The following is a 20140-nucleotide window of genomic DNA, read 5'->3' as shown; positions in this document are numbered from 1 at the left end:
TTATTGTTAAATAAAAAATTGAGGATTGCTACAACAATGCTGTAAAAAAAGTGCTTGCCAGTAGTTTGCTCTGCAGGGCACTTTGTTGTTTTTTTTCTTTTTCTGCTGAGTGGCTCACATACTCATCCTTTGACTTGTTTTTCACTCTGTCTCTCCAACGCAATACTAGATTAACTTCTTCGTCTGCCGGGTGTGTATTCACCGCTGAAAATACCAACCACGAGGACTCTGCGCAGATCTCGCGCAAGAAACTTGCGGGCGCCTAACGCGGGGCACGAAGGAGACAACGGAAGAAATACGTAACAGATTTGATTATCAAATAGATTCATTAGGCCTCAACCATGTTTTGAGAATTTTTAACCTGCCATAATAACATGAACAGACAAACAAGTGAAACCAGCAATAAAATAATGGCCACATGAATGTGATATCGCGTTTTGCATCCGAAAGAGGAGAAACAAATTGCATTAAACAAAAATTAGGAGGCACACTGAAGCTCCGCTTTAAGCATATGACGCGCTAGCGTAAACGTATCAATGTCCAGATATGTGGAATTGTTCATTCTCAACGTCACAACCATAAATCTTGCGCGACCCAATTTGCTGTTCCCGAGCAACTTCTCGCGGTCAGTAATTAATTTAGCAGCCACCTGCCATGGCGGTGAGTTTGATTACAATCCGGTGGGCAGGTCATGACGACGCCGCAAGGGTATGTAACCTACAGGGCCATCCTAGGTTGCTTCTCCGGCGGGTGGCCACCTGGTCGACCCTACGCCATCCTATTTCTCGCCCATAACGCCGACGAAGCCGACGTCAGATTTCTCAGGAACGGGCCCTCAACGCTCTCGCGTGAAAAGAAAGGTGTCAGCGAACGGTTTTAATGGACACCAAAACCAAAAAGCCGTAAAATGCACTAATAAGAGAAAAAACGCAGATTTGGTTGAAATCGCATAGTGAAATCATGCAAGCCTCACACAATGGCGCAGAATGAGACGGCGTAGAAGCACGCATCACGGCGTAGAAGAAGCACGTCATGAAAGGCATCGACGACGACGCTTTTCAGATGTTGCCGAAGAGCCCCACCACCGTCGCCTCCGTTTATACCCTGTGCCAAAGTTTCGACGAGTTGCGCAAGCAACGTCTTTGCACTCGTCGTCCTTCCCCGCCTGCCGACTCCATCTCCGGCCTGGGAATCAACCACGACTTACTCGCCACCATACTAGACTTCGTGCAGGACGAGGTCGCCCGGCAGCTCTCGCTCATATCTAACCCACACCCGTCACCGCCCGCCCTCAGTCCTGAGATCCGGAATGTCATCACGCAGGAGGTCACCGATGTACTTCCTAGTCTTCGGCAACCGGCATCCTTGGCTCCCCAGGCCGGTCTTCTCCCGATCCAGCCCGCCCCAGTTGCCGCCCCATTAAGCTACGACCCTCAGTAAGCGTGCCGCCTGCGCCCGCACCTGTGAGTCTCACGTATACCGAGGCTGTCAGAAGACCACCGCGGCCGCAGGCCTATGCATATGTTCCTACTGCGGTGCCTGCGCCTGTTGTTTCCCGACAGCGTTTCGCGCCCGCTGCCGGCAATCCTTGGCGAACGGCTGACAACAGACCGATCGGCTACGCCTGCGGTTTTCCAGGCCACGTCGCTCGCCTCTGTCGACGTACTCTGCCTGCGCCTCTCCACCCCTTGCCGGACTACCGCGATACGGATCGCACCTTTCGCGCACCTTTCGAACCACCCCTTCAGGGGACCTCACCTGACCGCGCGCTGGGTCGCCAGCGCTACGTTTCGCACCGCTCGCCCTCCCCTCGCCGCCGCTCCTTGTCGCCCATGAGGCGTCGCACCGTCCCCGCCGATTCGGAAAACTAGCAGCCGCAGATCCTGGGGCACGAACTGCGCTATCATCACCCTGCTTAAGTCGTCGCCTTTCACCGCCGAATCTTCTTGACGTGTTTGTAGACGGCGTCAAGACACTTCCGCTTGTGGACACTGGGGCCACCGTTTCTGACATTAACGGGAACTTCTGCCGTTCGCTTCGAAAAGTTACCACCCCACCTTCTGGACTCTCCCTCCGTACAGCTAGCGCCGAGCCCGTTCATCCTTCTGCCGCTTGCACAGCACGCGTAGTCATCGCCGATGTTTTATATGTTGTCGAATTTTTAGTTCTCCGTGCCAGCTCCCATGACGTCATCATTGGCTGGGATTTTCTATCCCGCCACAGCGCCTTCATTGACTGCGTCCGTGCACATGTCGTCTTTTCTACGCTCTGTGATGCGCCCTTCGACGAGCCTTCGATTCGCCGTGATGCTAAGCTTGTTGTCGCTGAGGACACATTCCCCCTGGCAGTGCTGTACTTGTCCCTGTTTGCGCCGCCTGTTTCTGACGCCACCGTTCTCTTCACGCCTTCCCCCATCCTGGCTTCTCGCCGACGCCTCTCTGTTCCCTTCGCCGTCATCGACATCCAACACGGTGCTGCCGCCATCCTCGTCTCTAACACCTCCTTCTCTGCGTTCTCCCTGCTCCGTGGTGAGTGCCTCGGCAATTTTGAAACCGCTAACTTGATCACTTCCTTGGACACCGACGTGACTTCCTCCAGTCGCGACATCGCTGCCCTCACCCCACGTGGCGCTGCTCCCGATACCCCATTGCCTTCGGACAATTTCGACCGCTCCATTGACCCGGCCCTCGACACAGCTCAACACGCGCAGCTGCTGGCCCTGCTCAACCAGTTTCGTTCATCGTTTGACCACCAGTACTCTTCTTTGGGCCGTGCGGCCACTGTCGATAACCGCATCGAAATCGGTACCCATACTCCTCTCCGCCAGCGCCCCTACCGTGTGTCACTTTCCGAGCGCCGCCTCATCGCTGAGCAAGTGGACGACATGCTACAACGCGGCATTATTCAGCCATCTGCCAGTCCTTGGTCATCCCAAGTTGTCCTGGTGAAGAAGAAGGATGGCTCGATACGATTTTGCGTGGACTATCGCCGGCTAAACAAAATTACGCGCAAAGACGTCTACCCGCTACTCCGTATTGACGACGCCCTTGACTGCTTGCAAGGCGCCGAATTCTTCTCCTCTCTGGATCTCCGTTCCGGCTATTGGCAAGTGCCGATGTCTGAGTCCGACCATCCTAAAACAGCATTCTTTACCCCTGACGGCCTATATGAATTCACCGTAATGTCATTCGGTCTCTGTAACGCTGTCGCCACGTTCGAACGAATGATGGACAACATCTTGCGCGGCCTCAAGTGGAACATTTGTCTCTGCTATTTGGAGGATGTTGTGTTTTCGCCCGATTTTCCGACGCATCTCCAGCGCTTGCGCCAGATATTGAGCTGCCTGACCCGTGCTGGCCTTCAACTTAACCTCAAGAAATGTCACTTTGGCGCCCGGCAACTGACAATACTCGGCCACCTCGTATCCAAAGATGGCGTCCTACCTGATCCTGACAAACTCCGCGCTGTGGCTGACTTCCCTAAACCGACCTCTACGAAACAGGTGCGGCGATTTGTGGGCCTCTGCTCCTATTTTCGGTGCTTTGGGCCTAATTTCGCCTCTATCGTCGCGCCCCTTACGAAAGTCCTCAATGGTCCCACCGACCTGTCTACGTGGGACTCTGCCTGCGATGAAGCTTTTGCTGCGCTCCGTCGTCTTCTTACTTCACCCCCTATTCTTTTTTTTTCTCTAAAGCAACCTTCTTATTTATTTTTTATATTTATTTATTGTCCTCAAAGGTCTCGGTTGAGACATTACATGAGGGAGTGGACGGTATCTGGCAAACAATGGTAAAAAATGTTAAGATAAAAGGTTGGCGATGCTCCGCTTGAATTCTAGTGGGTTGATGATAATGGCAACTTCGGTGGGCAGGTCATTCCAGTCTCGTGCAGTACGTTGAAATAATGACTTCTGAAATGTCACAGTATGGGCTTGTAGGGGATACACTGCGTTACTGTGGCTAAACCGGGCGATGCGGTGGGCTCTTTTTATGTAGGGGTTATCAAGAGGCAAAGAATGGAAAAATTTATGAAAAAGGTTAAGACGTGCTATATTACGGCGCGAGGCTAGGGGGGGGGGGGGGCAAGTTGATTTGATCTTTTAGCGCTGAGATGCTTGATTGGTAGGAATAATTAGATAGAAGGAACCCAGTGCTATGAACCCAGTGCTCGTACTGATGTGCACACCGACGCAAGCGGAATCGGCCTCGGTGCTGTCCTGGCCCCGCGCAAGCCCGAATTTTCTGAATACGTTGTTGCGTACGCCAGCCCTGCTCTCACCAAAGCAGAGTTGAACTACACTGTGAGTGAAAAGGAGTGTCTGGCCGTAGTGTGGGCTCTCCCGAAATTCCGCCCATACTTATATGGCCGCCCGTTCACCGTCGTTACTGATCACCACGCCTTGTGTTGGTTCGCCTCCCTCAAAGATCCCTCAGGACGCCTTGGCCGCTGGGCACTCCGTCTTCATGAATTCGATATTACCGTAGTCTACCGGTCGGGCCGCATGCACTCCGATGCCGATGCCTTGTCACGCTCGCCACTGCCCTCTACTGCGCCCTCTTCCGTCGTATCTGATTCCCTATACTCGCAGCGCTCACTACTATGAACATGCCCTATCAACAACGCCAGGATCCATGGATTTCTTCCTTGCTCGATGCCCTTCGTGCACACTCTACGTCCTCCTTCCCTCGGGCCCTTCGTCGCCAAGCTTCCCATTTCGCCATCCGCGACGATCTCCTGTACCGCCGCAACTATCGTCCTTACGGCCGAAAGTGGCTCCTCGTGATTCCCCGACATCTTCGGTCTGAGATCTGTGCGCACTACCATGCCGACCCTCAAAGCGCTCACCCTGGATCGCTAAAAACCTACGTGCGACTACGCCAGAGGTACTACTGGCGGGGCATGTACAACTTCGTTCGTCGCTACGTTCGCTCCTGCACAGCCTGTCAGCAGCGGAAGTCGCCACCTCGACCCTCGACTGCCCTGTTACAGGCATTACGGTGCCCGGCTCGTCCTTTCGATCGTGTGGGCATCGACCTATATGGGTCGCTCCCCTTCACGACCGCCGGGAATCGATGGATTATAGTCGCCGTGAACCACCTCACTCGGTATGCTGAGACCGCTGCCCTACCTGCGGCTACTGCTCGCGACGTCGCCTTCTTCCTTCATCACTTCGCCCTGCGTCACGGCGCTCCGCGAGAACTTCTCAGTGACCGCGGGCGTGTTTTCTTGTCTGAAGTTGTTCGCGAGCTTCTCGATGCCTGCCACTCAGTCCACCGTACCACTACCGCTTACCACCCCCAAACCAACGGCCTCACCGAACGATTCAACCGTTCTCTTGGGGACATGATCGCCATGTACATTAGCTCCGACAGCTCTAATTGGGATCAAGTCCTTCCGTTCGTGACCTATGCATATAACACCGCATCTCAAGCAACCACCGGCTTTTCCCCAATCTTTCTTCTATTTGGGCGCGAGCCTTCCTGTCTGCTGGACACAATTCTTCCCTACAACCCCGACAGCTCAGAATATACTTCCCTTTCTGACATTACCCGCCATGCTGAGCAGTGCCGCCAGTTGGCTCGCTCCTTCACCGCCGAACGTCAAGGGCTCCAGAAACATGAGTCGGATCAAGACACGCCCGCTACACACCTCTCCACTGGATCATTGGTCTGGCTCTCCGTTTTGGCTGCGTCCAAATTTTCGGTCAAGCACATTGGTCTGTACCGCATCTTAGAGCGTAAGTCACCTGTGAATGATATCATCGAACCGGGGACACCTTCTTTGGACCACCGCCGCCGCGGTCGCGACGTCGTTCATATCAGCCGCTTGAAGCCTTACTACAGCCGCCTCGTCGTCTCCTCGCCTTGAGTCGCCAGGATGGCTCCCTCTTTCCGCCGGGGCAGTTGGAATGAAGATGATGATTCAGCACCGCCACCAACGACGACGAAGCGCTAGCGCCGCCCGTGGAAGGCTTGTGCAGGAGAACTGCCGCTTGTGTGCCGGGCTCTCGCCTCGCTGGTTCCTATACGACTTGCGCCCGGGTCTTCGTCGCCAGGGCTTCAACGTGCCAATAAACCTCTGTACAAAAAGTATAATTTAAAATACAGTAAAACGTATCACCAAAAAATGCGCCTGCTCAGCCGCTAAACAGTTGTCTTTTGCTTTTACCTACACATCCAGGTTTCGACGTCTGTCACTTCAACTGCGGAATAAAAACAGAAAAATAAAAGATGGGGAAGGTGCTATCGCGTTTGTCCTTAAGGCGAAGCTTTAGCGTCCTGCTAATTTTTAAGGCGGAAGCACTTAATGCTTCATTGCTGTAAGCAGGAGTTGTCGACCAAAATGCCACGTTTTCAATTGGTCCAAACGGTCGTGACGTCAGAGTGAGCGAATTGCAAACGGGGCCAATGATACTTTGGCTAATAAGCATGCAACGAAATAAAGGAATGGTATAGTGATGCTTCAAGTAAAATAAATGAATAAATAAAACCGAGTAGGAATTTTGTCGAGTTGGGCAATCGAACTAGGGTCCCCGGAGTGCGAGATGAGCACGCTAGCCACTCCGCCATGTCAGCTCGTTGTTTTGGAAAGAACAAAGGCGCGTCTGATGAAAGCGATGTCTTCGTGCACTGCCATTTTCCTCCTTTCCTTTACGGCGGAAAAATAAAAAAGTACAATAAGTAAAAAAGAAACAAAAGAATTAACATAAACAGTACATTAAAAAACAAAACAAAATATTTAAAAGAAAAAAAAAGAAATCAATGCCAAACAGTGCACCAGGAAACGCTCCCGCCTTGAAGCATTTTAGAGCGCCAAAGAGCCCACTGGGTTTTTATTCAGGACTCATTGTGGATATCCGATAAGCGCATGCTATTGAGCAGTTGGCCCAATGTTAGGGTACCCCAGATCAGCATAATTTTTTTTTAACTGCGAAGTTTCGGAAAAAGCTGTGTAGCTTTTCTTGTAGCCATGTGGTGGCGCTGAGGTGGATGCCAATGACTAAGCACTCCCTTGTTATTCAGCAGTGAACGGCAAAATGAAACCTCCCACTGAAACTTCATGATACATGGTCTGTTCTGAAAGTAGTAGGACTCATTTTTTTTCAGCAAAATATATTGAAGGGAAAAGTACAAACGATTACAATTTTTCAAGGTAGCACCCTTCCGCACCTACACGCTGCTGCCAATGAGTCTTACAGTTTTCGTACGCCTCCAGGAACGCCTGGACCGGAATGCTGTTTAGCTCCCTCATCACGGCCTGTTGAACCACCTGTACCGAAACGTGATGTTTCCCCTCGAGCGTAGATTTTATTCTCGGGAATAGAAAAAAGTCTGGCGGGGCGAAGTCGAGGCTGTAGGGGGGCTGAGGCAGCGTTGCCGCCTTGTGCTGGGCAAAAAATCGGTGTCCTCATTCACATCATGAAGAAGATCCTACCGGTTGGCCTTTTCCTCCTCTGGCAACACTCCCGGCACCAACTTCGCGCACGCTTTCCTCATGGATAAGTTCTCTATCACGATCTCAAAAACTTGGGTTTGAGGAATGCTCAAGTCATCAGCCATCATTCTGATACTCATTCTACGATCGCTGTTAAGTAGACGTTTCACTCGCGACACATTATCGTTGGTCTTGCTGGTTGAAGGGCATCTAAAGCGGTCGTCTTCCTCCACTCTTTCCTTACCTTCTCGGAACAGCTTGTGCCACTCAAAAAACACCTGATCTACCCATGGAAGCCTCACCGCAGGCCTCCTCAGTCATGTTGTGAGCCTCTTTGCCCAGTTTACCAAGATTTACTCAAAATTTAATCCCGCATCGCTGATCCAGTAAACGCTCGATGATTCTGCGTGACGAGACGTTTCTACAGGGGTTCCCAGTACAAGCGACCTCCTCTCTTCAACGGCCGAGAGCCGACTGCCGATTTTCCCCAGCATTCCCAACATCCCCCTTCAACGATCCTGCACGCGCAGACCACCTCTCGTCCGACTGTTCGCCCAGAAAAAAACCAGTCCTACTACTTTCAGAACAGACCCTGTATGCTCAATATTATAGTCTCCACAGCTACTCTCCTGGAACTTTCGGACAGGAGTTAGTAATTTTCAACTACGAAAGCCTAACCTGTTCTGAACGATGCTTGCAAACCCCATTTATTCGATCAAGGAAACTGTAGTGTACTTTCTGAGAGTTATAGAGCGCACAAAATAAACAAAAACTAAAACTGGCAATGCCGATTTCGATGTTGTTATTTTAGAAAGCAGAATATCCTTTTACATATTGACTTAATGGGGAACATGATTTTCTGTAACTCGTTTGTTTGGTCCAGCTCTTTGTCGTGTCACTTTCCATCGGTCTCCGTGTCCTTCACTACGTGCCCTTTGAGTGGACGGGCTGCATCATTAGTAGGCCACGCATTGTCGCGCCTCGTACCTTTTACGTATGTGCCGCTTGTGTTCCGCGCAGTTCGTGGTTGCGGAAAATTATAGACGTCTTCTACGGTAAAATTGTCCGCCACATGCTGCAGGAACTCTCGGGGCTTCATGTCGAGCTTCTTCTCGTGTCGGGAGAGGGCATCTGCGTTTTTACCGACGAAGAAACCGGAAGCCAGGACAAACGTGGCCAGAAGCAGGGCGACGAGGACAAGGAAGCGTAGGCTGCGACTTGAACAAGCAAACACAGGGCCTTTGTGGGACTTATTGTTGCCTGTCGCACCGTAGTAGTGAGGCGCCGTGGAGTGGGAAGTTTTGGATGTCTTAAGCTTCGACAGCAACCGTCTGAGCACACTGGCTTCTTGTCTCGTGACACTGCAGCTCCGGACAGGAACCGAATCCACGTGCTGAAGCATGCGAGAGATCCTGCCCACGCTGCGGCGAGGACGCTGCTTGTGCCGTTCGAGAAGGGAGTTAGTGTCACTAACTTTGTTTTCACAGAGGTTCGAGGAAGAAGGAAGCTGTAAGTGATGTATAAAGTGTTTTTGTCCTAGGTAAGGCTCCAATTCATGCCTTCCTTCAAGGACACGGTTAGCGGCTAACACTTCATTACCACGAAGAAGACTCACGTGTGCGAGGACCTTCCCCTCTTCTGCGCGGCGGTCATTGCGATCTGTCTCTCTGGCACTAAGCGAAGCGAATGGCGGCCTCGTGTTACGTGGAGCGGCATGAAGCTGAGAACGGGAGTTGCGCCCCAAGACATGTTGTGGTCCCTCGAAGCGAGTTCCCGAGCGGCGTCTTTCGGCTGTGTAGACAGCGGATGCCTTGGACTGGTGCGCTGGTGCCGCCACCAGATCTCTTCTGGCGAAGACGTTCTTACTCCTTGATGTCGTTGGCACAGATGAACAAAGTTCTGGCAAGGTGCTCCGTCGTTGGTTGACAGCGACGAACGGCTTCAGCACAGGCTGGCTTCGCACTGATTTTGCGCTCATATCACACACCGCAGCTGCTTGAGGGCGTTGGACAGTGTCAGAAGGCAGGGATGTGAGATTCACAAACCAGTTTTTTGCTAAAATGACTGTTCTTCCTCTTCATCCTGTACGGTTGTCTCGAGCGCATCCACACTGCGACGTGCGAATGGTAGACCAAAATGAAATTTTCTGTATATTAGAGGTAGATAACATATTAAACACAGAAAAACGAAATTCAAAAACTAAAGAAAAAAACAAATTATGAGCGATTACAGACAAAAGCGCGGCGGAGCTTCGCGTCCTGAAGAGAAGAAAGTTGATAGAAGAAGTCCTTGCTTCAACTTAGTTTTCATTTTCTGGCAAAAATTGAGCTTAAATACAACAGAAGTTATATTACGAGAATAAAACGAAAAATATGATTAATGACGTGCGGAGACTGTTAAAATGCGTAAGAATACCCTGAATGCCAAAAAATACTAGAGCAGCTTCTCACCAATAAGGAGGACAGCTTAATTAGTAAAATAGAAAAAGCTGAGGATTCGACCACACTTTTCCTGCAGTGAAATTTGGGTAAAACGACGTTCGCGAATGCTCGACATCTTCGGCAACTTAAAGCTTGGGTATTAGACTCAGTAATAGCTCATAAGGGAAGCATTGCGTAAAGAAGACAGCTAGAAAGAAAGGATTGAAAATTAAAGTTGCATTTACAAAGCAGAACTGCGACAACAACACAGACAGTCTGTTTCCTGAAACAGCTTTTCGTTCAAAAGCTGAAAATTACAATAAGCATACTGCGGCTTTATAGCTGAGCTACACGATACGTGCTTATTCAAGTGACCCACATACTCTCTAACAAATTTAGAATAGCGGTGAATTAGCTTACTTGAAATTCAATTACCTTATGTCAAAAAAGGCATTGCTTCCCTCTGCATGGAATGGGCTCTCAAAAAGTCGTGTGTGCATCAATTGCATGCAAGATTTGACAATCAGGTCTGCCAGCTTTCGGCAGCAGGTTTCTCTATGTCGCTCTTGACTGCGGTTGCAGAGGCCCTGATACGAAAAATGAAGACCGGTACGCCAAGTATGAGGGGGACGAGTGAACGTGAAGCGTTCAAGCCTGTGTTGGTGCTATATCTGCATGAGGTGTCTCATCTCCTCAAGAGAGTTGCAGGCAGGCATGGTGTCCCTCTGGCGTTCTCCGCGCCGAATAAACTGGCGAAGCTGTGTGCCCGCACGTGCGGTGATAAGAGTGCCTGCCTAATCAGGCACGGGACCTCATACATCCCTCGCGCCACCGGGGTGGTATATGCCTTCCCTCTTTCATGTGGTAAGACCTACATCGGGCAGACAGGGCGGTGTATAAATGAGCGACTCTGGGAGCATGCGAATAAAGTTAAAAACGGCACAGACAAAGGGGCACATCTTCTGTCCCATCTTAGTACTGGCCGCAATTGCGCACCGCGACCTGACGAGACCGTGATACTTGGCAGAAGCAAAAACGAACACGCGCGGCTGGCTTTGGAAGCTTTCCACATAAAGGAAAAAGCAGTAGACTGTATCAGTGATACGTCCGTGGCTCTGTACGTAGCTGAAATAAATTTTTTAACAGCCCGTTAACAGGGCGTTTAACTTTAACTTTTTAACTTTTTATCTCCGGAAATTTTTATCTCTGTGTGTCGTCATCACCAAGCTGCACAGGACTCCCGGCGCGTGTAATCTCCCTTTTTCAACAAGTGTTGTGATTTGGTCTTTGCTCCTGCCCCCTTCACTGCAGTTCTTTGCTGTTTGCGTCCTCAGGGGTGTGCGTGGCACCTGGACGACCAGAATGATTGAATCCTTATTGTTTTTTTTTTTGCTTCTGTACTGTGTGGGTCAATGCGCGCCTGCGCGCTTACCCTGTTTTCTTTGGTTTTATTGTTAGCTGCCTTGACTTACGCATGAGCCTTACTATCACGGGTTTTGGCACGGTATAAAACGTGCGGATCGCGCTCCTTCGAAATGAAAGTTGTTAGTTCAGCGCCCTGTGTGTGTCCTCTCTCCTTCGTCCCTCGTCTGCCAGCGCTGCATGTTCAGGATATCAAACCAACTTGCCCAGCAGCACACCCTGCCTGACATATGTTTTTCTATTTTCTTTGAAACCGCTTTCCCATCCTTTTTCCAGCTCTCCGCTGGCTGTATAAGGCGCCTGTGACCAACGCCTCGCCCTCCATTCCAAACTGGTAGCTAGTGCGTGACGATCCTGTCGGTGCTGTGCGAGCCGGTGACGGTGCGGGCGACGAGTGGCGTCCAGAAGCTACCTTGCAGGCAGCAGGCGTTTTCGTGGACTGAATCATGCTGCTGACAGACACTTTGCGGCATTACAGAGTGCCTGGACAAAAAAGTTCATATACAGCACTTGAGCTGCGCAGCTAGCGTGTCCTGTGGGTCATCCGTGAACTGCACGATGAACCTGTTTGGCTCATAGAGATCATATAACGTCAGCGCATCCGGCTTGTGTCTCGTCGAGTTCGCCTCTTTCCTGGTGCGTGGAATACGTGCGTGCAGTGATTCTTAGCCTCCTTGTTGAGCTTAAAGGGTACACTGATTCCTTAATTGACCGTCTTGCTCCCCTCCCGTCATTTATCTCGACAACATCGTGCTCGATATCGTCGTCCAACCACACCAAGTGGTGATATTTAGAATAACTTCCTTGACATCGTTGCAAACTGTATAGGCACGAAAGGATGTTCTGCACGGTGTGTTGTTTGCGCACCCACCCTGAAAACTGATGACTGTTCCATACCTTGAATCACGTAGTCGCGTCGCGTTCTTGTCTGGTTGAGCTTTGCGAACTATTTTCTCCTGAAACCAGCTTGGGAGCCGGTGCTAATTGTGAACAGCTGGCCAGATTCCATCACTGATATCAAGAGCCTGCCTAGACTGCTGTATGTTCTATGTTACTCACACGGCTCCGCTTCTTGGATCCAATCGTTTAGTTCACTCCTGTTTTTGGTAGTTTGTGTTAATGTGTAAGCAGCGCCACTGTTGCTGAAAAACAATTTATTGTTAAATAAAAAATTGAGGATTGCTACAACAATGCTGTGAAAAAGTGGTTGCCAGTAATTTGCTCTGCAGGGCACTTTGTTGCTTTTTCTTTTTCTGCTGAGTCATTCACGCACTCATCATTTGACTTGTTTTGCACTCTGTCTGTCCAACGCAATAACAGGTTTACTTCTTTATCACTCCCGGTGTGTATTCAGCGCTGGAAATACCAACCTTGAGGAGCCCGCGTAGATCTCGCTCAAGAAACTTGCTGGCGCCTAACACGCGCCACGAAGGAGACAACAGAAGAAACACGAAAGAGATATGATTATCGCCTCGATTCATTAGGCTTCAGCCATGTTTTGAAAATTTTTTACCTGGCATAATAATATGAACAGAGAAACAAGCAAAACGCCGCCATAAAACAATGGCCACATGAATGTGATATCGCGTTTAGCATCCGAAAGACGAGAAACAAATTGCATTAAACAAAAATTAGGAGGCACACTGAAGCTCCGCTTTAAGCATATCACGCGGTAGCGTTAATGTGTCAATGTCCACATATGTGGAATTGGTCACTCTCAATTTCATTGGTCATTGATCATGGGGGTACAGCGTCAATGGGGGGGGGTCATCCTCAGCTTCAGATTCATAAGTCTCGGGGAGTCCTGACATCAATCCTTATGCTGTGGTGCAGAGGTAAACGGATACGACCCTGCACTGAGATGGCAGGCAATGTCATCGGCGGGGCTTGCGCGACCCGAGTTGCTCTTCCTGAGCAGCCTCTCGCGATCAATAATTAATTTAGAAGCCACCTGGCACGATGGTTAGTTTGTTTACAATGCGGTGGACACGTCGTGGTGCCGGAACAACGTCATGCAACCTACAAGGCCAACCTAGGTTGCTTCTCCGCCCGACGGCCACCCGGTCGACCCTACGCCACCCTATTTCTCGCCCATAACGCCGACGATGCCGCGTCGAATTTCTTGGGAACGGGGCCTTAACGCTCTCGTGTTAAAATAACGTTGTCAGCGAACGGTTTTAATATACACGAAAAAGCCGTAAAATGGCACTAATAAGAGAAAAAAACGCAGGTTTGTTTGAAATCGAATAGTGAAATCCTGCAGGCCGCAACACAATGGGGCGGAATGAGACGGCGTACAAGCTAGAAATGAACTCTGGAGAAAGACTGCGGTAAGTATGCCTTTAATGGCATGGGTTCTGCGACGCTTTCTAGGTTCCCGCCATACAGCACTGCCAACCCTAGGGATTTTTTTCTAGATCTAGAGAATTTGGACGCCATTTAGGGGAAAAGGCATTTTTTGTATAACCTAGGGAAATTTAATTTGCTCGGAGAGTTTTTTTTTATTTCTCTCAAACTGGGAAGACAGTACCAGCTTTTCGTTGTTTTTGCTGTACAACTGATGGAGGACAGCACAACACTGTAGCGCGCTCGATTAAAGCCTGTTTCACATTCAAGTGAAAACGCTGTGTTCCGCAAAAGCTTTTTAGAGCCATCGCGGCGGCTCCAGCAGTCAGAGCGGTGATGTTCCAACAAGTTAAAAATTTTTCGCCGCGCTGCGCTGCTCAATTATGAGTCGCTTGCATGCATGTGAACCAGCCATTAGACGGACGTAGTCGCGCGTGTATGGCCCCTGACATGGCCAGTGGCACCCGCTGCTGTGAACTGGCGCGCCATCGCCTTCCCTCAACACGCACGCGCATTCCTCACGCTGTATTTGGAGCTCGGTGCACGACGTGAAATTCATATTTAGTAAGCATATCTGCATGCTTATATTGATAATTAGGAAAGAACAAAGGTGCCATTTCTTTGATAAAGCAGCGCCAGGTTAGACATCTTAGCTAGTCTAACTAGGGGAACAGTTCCGAGTTCACACGCAACGGCGGCTCGGTGGTTATGGCGCTCGCCTACTGACTCGACAGACGGGGCTTCGATCCCGGTCCGGGCGTTCGAATTTCGACGAAGGAGAAATTCTAAAGGCCCGTGCGCTGTGCGATGTGAGTGCACGTCAAAGAACCCTATGTGGTCGAAATTTTGGGATCCCTTCACTACGGCTTCCCTCATAGCGTGAGTCGCTTTGGGACGTTAAGCCCCAATAAACCAAACCAGTCAAACTCTTACGTCAGCCACCCTCTTGAGAAATCGCAGCAAATGAACAAGCAGCTTTTATGTCGCAGTTACCCTCCTCAAGTGACCTCCAGGCATTTTGTACGTGGTATTCTTTGGTTCAAGTGAAAACCGACTCAACATAAGGGAAAAAAAATTTAGTTAATTCTACATGCCGATGCATGTTCACTAATATATCGCGTACAGTGAAAAAAAAAACATACACGGTATAGAGCGTTTAGTTTGCAATTGCCAGGGAGCGTTACAGTTTATTTTGTAGCTTCATTTAGAAGTTCATTTCAGATCCTTCATTTCAAATTTGCACCTAATTTGCTTACCAACGTCTGCACGATAAAACTTGCTACCGAACTACGCATATATATACATTTTTTCACAATTGAGCACTATTTTTTGTATCTAGAGCAATCTAAGGATTTTTTGTTTGCAAATTTGGGGAAAAGTGGCTCTGGAAGTTGGAAGCACTGCCGCTTATGATACACAAGGCGATTTTCTTGTTTTCGTCTGTTTTGCTCAGCAGTAAGCAATTTTATTTTCCTTTCATTAGATTTAGTGAAAATAACACATAAAACTGAAATTTGTTCAACCGAATGAAAGGAACCTTAATTGAGAGCTAATTAAAAGCATAATTTAAAGTACAGTAAAACGTACGGCCAAAAAATGCGCCCGTTCAGCCGCTAAACAGTTGGTGTCCTTTAGCTTTTACCTACACTTGCAGGTTTCCACCTCTGTGACCTCAACTGCGGAAAAAAAAGAGAAAAATAAAATATGGAGAAGGTGCTATCGCGTTTGCCCTTAAGGCGAAGCTTAAGTGTCCTGCTAAATTTTAAGGCGGAAGCATTTAATGCCTCATCGCTGTAAGCAGGAGTTGTCGACAGAAATGTCACGCTTTCAATTGGTCGAAACGGTCATGACGTCCGAGTGAGCGAATTTCAAACGGGGCCAATTGTACTTTGGCTAGTAACCATGGAACGAAGTAAAGGAATGGTATAGTGATGCTTCAAGTAAAATAAATAAACAAATAAAACCGAGTAGAAAATTGGTCGAGTTGGGGAATCTAAATATGGTCTCCGGAGTGCGAGACGAGCACGCTAGCCACTCCGCCATGTCAGCTCGTTGTTCTGCAATGAACAAAGGCGCTTATAACGAAAACGGTGTCTTCGTGCACTGCCATGTTCCTCCCTTTCTTTACGGCGGAAAAATAAAAAAGTATAAAAAGTGAAAAAACGAAAAATTAACATAAACACTACATATAAAAACAAAGTATTTAAAAGAAAAAATACAGAAATCAATGCCAAACAGTGCGCCAGGAAACGCTTCCGCCTTCCAGCCCTTGAGAGCGCGAAAGAGCCTCTTGAGGTTTTTATCAGGGCTCATCGTGGATAGCTGATAAGCGCACGTTATTGAGCAGTTGGTCCAACGTTTAGGGTACCCCAGATCAGGATAATTTTATCTTTAACTGCAAAGTTTCGTAAAAAGCTGTGTAGCTTTTCTTGTAGCCATGTAGCGGCGCTTAGGTGGATGCCAATGAGTAAGTACTCCCTTGTTATTGAGCAGTGAACGGCAAAATGAAACCTCCCCTGAAACTTTGGGATATGCTCAATGTTTTAGACTCCACAGCTACTCTTCTGGAACTTTCGGAGAGGAATTTGTAATTTTCAACTACGAATGCCTAACCTGTTCTGAACGATGCTTGCACACCACGTTTATTCGATCAAGGAAACTGTTGTGTACTTTCTGAGAGTTACAGCGTGCAAAAAATAAACAAAAACCAAAACTGGCAATGCCGATTTCAATGTTGTTATTTTAGAAAAGAAAATGTCCTTTTACATATCGACTTAATGGGCAACATGATATTCTCCAACTCGTTTCTTTGGTCCAGCTTTTGCATTTTCACTTTCTATCGGTCTCCTTGTCCTTCCCTGGGTGCCCTTTGAGTGGACGGGCTGCATCAGTAGTAGGCGACGCATTGTCGCGCCTCATACCTTTTACGTATGTGCCGCTTGTGTTTCGCGCAGTTCGTGGTTGCGGCAGATTATAGGCGTCTTCCACAGTAAAATTGTCCGCCACATGCTGCAGGAACTCCCTGGGCTTCATGTGGAGCTTCTCGTGTCGGGCGAGGGCATCTGCGTTTTTACCGACGAAGAAACCGGAAGCCAGGACAAACGTAGCCAGAAGCAGGGCGACGAGGACAAGAAAGCGTAGGCTGCGACTTGAACAAGCAAACACGGGGCCTTTGTGGGACTTGTTGCTGCCTGTCGCACCGTAGTAGTGAGGTGCCATTGAGTGGGAAGTTTTCGGTGTCTTAAACTTCGACAGCAACCGTCTAAGCACACTGGCGTCTTGTCTCGTGACACTGTAGCTCCGGACAGGAACCGAATCCACGTGCTGAAGCATGCGAGAGATCCTGCCCACGCTGTGGCGAGGACGCTGCTTGTGCCGTTCGAGAAGGGAGTTAGTGTCACTAACTTTGTTTTCACGGAGGTTCGAGGAAGAAGGAAGCTGTAAGTGATGTATGAAGTGTTTTTGTCCTATGTAAGACTCTAATTCATGCCTTCCTTCAAAGCCGCTGTTAGCGGCTAACACTTCATTACCACTCAGAAGACTGACGTGTCCCAGGACCTTCTCCTCCTCTGTGCGGCAATCATTGCGATCTGTCTCTCTGAAACTAAGCGAAGCGAAGGGCGGCCTCGTGTTAGGTGGAGCGGCATGAAGCTGAGAACGGGACTTGCGCGTCAAGACAGGTGGCGGTCCCTCGAAGCGAGTTCCCGAGCGGCGTCTTTCGGCTGTGTAGACAGCGGATGCCTTGGACTGGTGCGCTGGTGCCGCCACCAGATCTCGTCTGGCGTTTTTACTACTTGATGTCCTTGGCACAGATGAACAAACTTCTGGCAAGGTGCTCCGTCGTTGGGTGACAGCGACGAACGGCTTCAGCGCAGGCTGGCTTCGCACTGATTTTGCGCTCATATCGCTCACCGCTGCTACTTGAGGGGCGTTAGAAAGTGTCAGAAGGTAGGGATGCCAGATTCACAAAGTAGATCGTTGTTAAAATGACTGTTCTTCCTCTTCATCCTGCACGGTTGTCTCGCGCGCATCCACACTGCATCGTGAGAATGGTAGACCAAAAGAAAATTTTCTGTATCTTAGAGATAGATTACATATTCAACACAAGAAAAAGAATTTGAAAAACCAGAGAAAAAAAAGAAATTAAGAGCGATTACAGACAAAAGCGCGGAGGAACTTCGCGTCATGAAGAGAAGAAAGTTGATAGAACAAGTCCTGACTTTAACTTCCTTTTTATTTTCTGGCAAAATTTGAGCTTAGATACAAGAGAAATTTTATTACAAGAATAATATGAAAAATATGAACAATGCTGTGCGGAGACTGTTAACATGCGTAAGAGTACCCTGAGTGCCAAATATACTAGGGAGGCTTCTCACCAATAAGGAGGACAGCTTAATTAGTAAAATAGAAAAAGCTGTAGATTCGACCACACTTTTCTTGCAATGAAATCTGGGTAAAACGGCGTTGCCGAATGCTCAACATCTTCGAAAGTTTAAATCTTGGCTATTATACTCATTAATAGCTCACAAGGGGAGCATTGCACAAAGAAGAGGGCTAGAAAAAAGGAGTGAAAGTTTGAGTTGCGATTAGGAAGCAGAACTGCGACAACAAGACAGAGAGTCTGTTTCCTGACGTTACCTTTCGTGCAAAGCCTGAAAGTTACAGTAAGCGTACTGCGTTTTTATAGGTGAGCCACACGATGCGTGCTTATTCAAGTGACCCACATACTCCCAACAAATTCAGAACAGCGGTGATTGGCCTTACTTCAGCATGCTTGAAACAAATTGAGTCGTTGATTGCCATCTAACTGCGCCGGTTAATTTCGTCGCGCGTCTGACACATTTCGGAGTGACCAATAAACCAATCAATAAATGAATAATTAAATAAATTAGCCAATCAATCAATCAAATAATAATTCAATGCCTCTATTTTTTCCACAAGAGAAACAAGAAGAAGAGGAGGGCTCGTTGAAAACGTAGAAGTTTCAACTTGAGCTTCGAGCCCCTATTTACAAAGCATGCACAGGGGAAGTTAAAAGCACACATCTTTATATAATAGAAAGTGATTGCGGAATACACCGAGTACTATAAAATATGCGCTCAGGCTTGTGCTACAGGGAAAGCTTTAAGCACATTGTTGTTAAAACTGCTGACGTTAATTCCTTGATCATGAAGGTGATTAATTACGGCAGGCAGGGCATGAGGCAGCATTTGTTCAGAAAAGTTTAAGCAAGAAAAGTTTTCCACATTTCATGATTGCATATATTGTATTGTTTTCTTCCAGGGGTCAAGATTTTAAGTTTACGGAGGAAATGTTGTGCGATGTTTATACCGTTTTGCCAGCTGGAATGTGTACATATTATGAAAGGAAATGATGTTGTGTTTATTGAGTTCTGCTGTGTGTTCACGATAACCAACCTCTGCTATACCATGAAGCTCTCTTTTCTGCAGGACACACATGCGATTTAAAGTAGGAAGTGTTTTACCCCACACCAAAAAGCAGTAATTGATATATGAAGGGAAGAGTGCGTTGTGAATGTGTAATTTAACTGCCAGCGGTAGTATGACTTAAATTTGGTAAGGACCCCAGCAGCTTTTGCTATATGAATGACAATGTGGTTAGCATATGCTTGTTCCAAGGCATATTTTTGTGCAAGAAGACACCAAGCGATTTCACATAATTTACAGTTTCTATATCGGCATCGCCTAAGGTAAATATCATGTCAGGTGCAGCGTGTGCTTCTTTTGCGCTGAAAATATTGCCTTTGTTTTCTTAACATTGGCCTGTTAATTGAGCTCCAAGAAGCCAGTTCTTCGACCGTTGCTCTTTATGTTAGTTTTAAGGAAATGATAGGAACGACTGCGAACAAAACAGTGTTGTATCCTCTGCATACGCTGCGTATTCGGCATGAAAACTGATCATCGTAATGACATTGATGTTAAAATTAAAATAAAAGTGTACCAAGGACGCTTCCTTGAGAGACACCTGCTGTTATTGGCTGGTAGGTAGACAAACTTTCCTTGACTGCAAGGCACTGCACCCGATTTTGGAAGTAAGAATTTATGAGATCCTAAGGCGTTGCACGTATCCCATATAGCTCTAGTTTCTTTAACAAAGTACACTACTTATGCGGTCAAATACCTTTGAGAAATCTATGTAGATACCTGCGATTACATATTTTGCTTCAAACGCCTTTAGGATTATTTCTTTCTCCGGCAAGAGAGCAAATTCTGTTGACCTTTTTCTGCAACCAAACTTAGTGGGATTGATTAGTTGGTGTTTATTTGCAATCTTAGTAATTCATGTGCCAATGAGTTTTTCCAACCGTTAAGAGAATATCGCTAAGATGGAAATTGGCCGATAGTTTCAGAAATTATTTTTTCTCCTCCTCTTAATATATTGACTACCGGAGCGGTTTGCATTTTCTTAGTGAAAGTGCCCGTTGAGACGGAAAGTTGTGTATGTGTGTGAGTGGTGGCAAAATAAGACCCATTGCACGCTTTATTGGTCTAATATTG

General features: G+C 48.1%; 1 protein-coding gene across 1 annotated transcript in view; it reads left to right on the top strand.

The window, feature by feature from the left end:
* The first annotated feature begins 16628 nt into the window (after positions 1 to 16628).
* Positions 16629 to 20140, top strand: part of LOC149338833 (uncharacterized) — a 177825-nt gene continuing 174313 nt past the window's right edge. Inside the window, exon 1 of the mRNA XM_089550814.1 lies at positions 16629 to 16759. Within this exon, the coding sequence (XP_089406940.1) occupies positions 16629 to 16759 (131 nt within the window). The remainder of the gene's footprint in view (positions 16760 to 20140) is intronic.

This window comes from Amblyomma mixtum, chromosome 6, assembly GCF_055824585.1.
Source record: "Amblyomma mixtum isolate Tamu chromosome 6, ASM5582458v1, whole genome shotgun sequence".
Taxonomy (NCBI): Eukaryota; Metazoa; Arthropoda; class Arachnida; order Ixodida; family Ixodidae; genus Amblyomma; species Amblyomma mixtum.
This window is presented reverse-complemented; position numbering and strand designations above follow the sequence as displayed.